This window comes from Austrofundulus limnaeus, unplaced genomic scaffold, assembly GCF_001266775.1.
Source record: "Austrofundulus limnaeus strain Quisiro unplaced genomic scaffold, Austrofundulus_limnaeus-1.0 Scaffold1, whole genome shotgun sequence".
Taxonomy (NCBI): domain Eukaryota; kingdom Metazoa; phylum Chordata; class Actinopteri; order Cyprinodontiformes; family Rivulidae; genus Austrofundulus; species Austrofundulus limnaeus.
This window is the reverse complement of record NW_013952403.1, coordinates 7,729,653-7,734,183: the sequence shown is the minus strand read 5'-3', so window position 1 is coordinate 7,734,183 and position 4,531 is coordinate 7,729,653. Positions and strand designations below refer to the sequence as shown.

General features: G+C 40.8%; 1 protein-coding gene across 1 annotated transcript; it reads right to left on the bottom strand.

Annotated features, from left to right (window-relative positions):
* Positions 1-1,999: 1,999 nt before the first annotated feature.
* On the bottom strand, positions 2,000-4,531 carry tlr1 (toll-like receptor 1). Its single transcript, XM_014003382.1, has one exon. The coding sequence runs from the start codon at positions 4,406-4,408 to the stop codon at positions 2,000-2,002; it is 2,409 nt and encodes an 802-aa protein (XP_013858836.1). The 5' UTR covers positions 4,409-4,531.

Here is a 4,531-nt window from a genome sequence, read left to right as displayed (position 1 = left end):
GGGGGGCACTTGCTTTTCTTTGCAATCGTTTTAAAGAGAGACTGGTCAGTTATCTCTGGTATAGTTTTTGATAGCCAATACCAGCCAATACCTTAKCTATGGAAAGAAACTTGTGCCATTAGAAATTGAATTTGAATCACTCAGACTGAATCTGTATTTGTATAATTTGAAATTGAATGCTTTGATTTGAAAATGATTTTCACTAAATTGAAACATTCATATCAGCCATGAATCAGAGAACAGAACAAAAGTTATTGTCTAGGCTAATGGCTAGCCAAATACTGTATAAGCTCAATTGAAATCATTCATGCTTATAAAACAACTCATTATGATAATTTATTTTTATTAACTTTTATTTTGATATCCCGATAAACCACATACCAGTAAGAAAGAATGCTACATAAATGCTAGACGCACTTTTACATGACAAGGTTTGTTGCTGATTTTTAACCAAACTCTGTGTTACTATCCAGTTTAGCACATCTAATCAGTCCAAAAAATACAAAACAGAAAAAATCCACTCCCAGCAGACATTTGACAGCCTCAGCACCATTGACATATAATAGCCTAGGCTCAGCATGCATACGTTCACATAGTAACATGGACTTTGTTCGGTTCAGAAAACTCACAAACTAAACAAGCCGTGTCATTTTAGAGGTTAGATGAAGGCTTGACCTTTTCTCCACATGATACTATATGCTGTGCAGTCAACCTCATTCTAGTTGTAGGACACAAAAGCATGAAACTCCACACCCATCAGATCCTCTGGTCAAACGTCTCCCATCCTCGCCTGGTGTTTGGTTCTGGTCCACTGCCACATCATGCTCATGTACCGGGCCACAAGTTTCATATATTTCTAAATAAACTTTCAAGTTGGCACTAAAAATGGATAAGAGGTTGAATTTAATTACAGAGGAGAAAAAACAGTTAAAAGTAATAAACTATGTAAATGTCCAGCACTGAAAAGACATGTCTCGTTAAAAGACAAACTCTGTGGAAGAATCTTCTGACTTTTTGCAAATCTGTTTCACTAAGATACAAAGTTGGGAGGAAATAGGCCAAAAAATGTCTTAACAGTTAGGTTTTATTTGTTTATATCCTCTTTTCACTTCCTTTTTTATTCACAGACCTCATTTTTAAAATAAACACTTCTTGTTCACAGGGACTAAAAAACTATTGTTATTGGCAGGACAAATATTCTTTGTGTGTCTTTATGTGTGCTGTGAGATTGAAAGTTTTGTTCCGTTCAAACAAATGTGTTGGACTGTGGTCTGTGTCAACTAAACCTCAGAATCTTCTCTTCCTTAGCATTCAAACAGCCCTGTTTAACAGTATCTCAGTTTGTTTACACTGTTGTAAACCAAATTTACCAATTTCACTTCACTTTATTTTTGTAGAACCAAATCACAAGTCATGTCAGTGTATTATACAACAAATCCAATCCAATCATATATCCAAATCCAGATCAAAATAAATACAGATTCAAATCTAGACAATTCAATTTAACTAAATACAAAACAATATTTAGTGCATTACAACACTGATCAGTAAAAACGTTGGCTAAGAAAAACAGCAGATTGTGTCAAATCTTCACTTTCACATAATAGAACAATGTTGAGGTGTTAGCTCACAGTAATGTACTTAATCCCACCAATTTGTGCTGTTTGGGAGTTAATTACAATAGAGCATTTTAAATACTCTGGCAACGGTTTATTATAGACGCTTCAACTAAATGTCATTTCCTGTTATTCTTGAATGCTTTTTAAGTTGGCYAAATCGTCATTGTAAATGAGAATGCTCTCAACTGACTGAATAAAGGTAAATTAAATCAAATAMATTTGAATAATTAGAATTAGACACTAACTCAAAGAAACAAAGTAGAGAAGTAAGCAAGGGAATGCACACATTTTCATTTGTCTCCAAGTAATTTTAGTTTCTGGTTCCTTTTTACAAAATGTTCTCAATTTCAATTTCAGTCCCTGTCATTTAGAAGTCTGAGTTACTCCGATACTTCTGTGACTGGTGCGTTTGGTAGGTCGGCCTGTAGGGCAGCTCTGAGGTTAGCCCAGAAAAGCCTGTGTTTGGCTCTGTCCTGAGGCCATTCCAGGTAAGTGTGACGGTTCATCATGGCCTTGAGCTGGTAGTACTTGGATGGGATCAGGTACTGGGGCAAAGGCTCGAGCAGCACCAGCACAAGGCTGTCCGAGCCCACAGACATACGTTGGTGGCTGGCAAAATACAGCTCGTAATGGCACCACTCGCTTTTGACGAAATGAGCAGAAAGCACAAAAACGGAGCGGCGGCTTTTCTCCACACAGCTGATGATGTTCTCGATAATCGATTTTCCTGGCACAAAGTTTTTCTCGTGGTGGCAGATTCTGAGCCCTCCCGCAGGACCTTCAAGATTGGGAATGAGATAGTTCTTCACCCAGTCTACATCATGCTGGCTGTAGGACACAAAAGCGTGAAACTCCACACTCGTCAGCTCTTCTGGTCTGAGTTGATGCATCCTCGCCCGATGTTTGGCTCTGGTCCACTGCCACATCATGCTGATGTACCAAGGAACGTCAAGATGTTGGCACAGAAAGAACACTGTGATGATCAGCACCACTGCAGGGACCAAGATGGTGGCTGCCAGGACGCGTGGGTCGCACGAGATCTCAGAAATCCAGAAGCTGTTTAACAGGGAGTCCCTGACGTTCTCTGGGTAGATGCAGTAGTAGCCGTGTGGCCAGTTCAAAAGTTTAACACCTGTGTGACCTTTGTTGTTCTCAGCATTAATGCCAAACCTAATTAAGTCCCTCAGAGGGCAGGTGCAGGTAAACGGGTTGTGACTAGCATCCAAGATTTTTAGTCTGGGGCAGCTTTTAAACTTGGTCATCGAGGGAGCATGGAGGGAGTTAGACTTAAGCAGGATCTCTGTCAGCATTGGAAAGTTATCGCATGTTGGTAGATCTCGTAGTCTGTTAGCGTTTAGATTCAGGGAAACAAGGTTTTTTAGTTTAAAGATGATTGGTGGCACCACAGAAATCTGGTTGTTCTGCAGGTCCAGTATTTCCARCCCTTTTGGAAGACAATTAAAGACAGAGTCTGTCAAACCTCCAGAGGAAATGTTCATAAACCTGATGGTTGGTGGCCACAAACACTCAGACGAACCGTCGTAAACAAGAGAGTTGATGCTGAGGTCCAGCTGTTGCAGTGAAACCATGTATTTCAGACGTTTGCTCAGTAAATGAAGGTTCTTCAGATTGTTCTTTGGGAGAGACAGCTTTGTTAAGTTGCTCAGAGTCTCACATTCAATGGTCTTTTGACCCTCCAGTCTGGAAAAGATGGAGTCAGACAGAGCACAGTTGGAGAAGTCCAGCTCAAGAGTCGGACTCTGTTTCTTTGGACAAGTCATGTGTATGATTGAAGTCTCTACTACTGTAAGATGCTTTACTGGCATGTTGATAAAAAAGTTGTACACAGCTTCCTGAGAAAAGAAGAAAGACTTTACAACTGCCCGACTGACAGTAAAGGATTCCATAGTAGACGTCTCCGACACTTCGGTTTCAAAAATGGGTGGTTTGGTGATAGCGGCCTCGTTGGAGTTCATGTAGGCAATGGGTGTTCTCAAAGCGGCATTGACACATTGAGTCAAGTCTTTCCAATCAATCTGTATGTTATTGAGAGAAAGACGAGTGGAGCGAATTTCTGCGACCTCACTGAGCTGCTTTGTTAAATTATTATAGCCTCCCGTCAGATTTTTCATCTCAACGTTAGGAAAATGAGACAAAGCATCAGCAATCAGATCATTGAGCATTGTTTTTCCTTTACTGAAGTAGATATGAAGGCTTTGAGCTTGGACATCCATCAGACTGCCTGCTTCATAATCATGTTCCTGCTCCAGGGAAAGAGCCAAGCTTTGTAGTTTTACCTCAGCAAGATTCCTAAAATCACCAACATGCATGTTTTGTGCTCCAACTGTCAGATTCTCCAGTTTTATCAGGAAACTGAACTCCGCACCCATTGTCATGTTCAGAAACTTGTTCCAGGCTAAGTTTAGCACCGCAAGGTTTCCCGTGTGTAGCAGGTACTGTTGACCTGACAGGTTCTTCAGCATATTGTGTGACAGATCCAGGTGGGTTAAATGTGGCGTGTCTAGAAAGGTCTCTGCGTCGATCAGCTCCAAACCATTCCACGACACGTTCAGCACCCTAAGGAGGCTGACGTTTCTAAAGTCCTCTTTGTGAAGCCGGTGGATGTGATTGCACGAAAGGTCGAGGTATTCGGTTGTTGGTGGCAGGTCTGTCGGGACGGATGATAGGTTCATTGATGAGCGGTTTACAATGCTGTCGGGAGATGAGGCACACATTTGYAGCCCCGCCAAAAGAGCTGCAGCCAGGAAGGCAACAGACGAAAGCTTCATTGTTTTCCTGAATAAAGAAAATAAGGTTTAGATCAATTTAAACCAAACAGAAACTTACAGCATGACAACATCCTTGCAATAAATCCAACTTCTTTAAAATACAATGGTCATTTTTTAAATCTA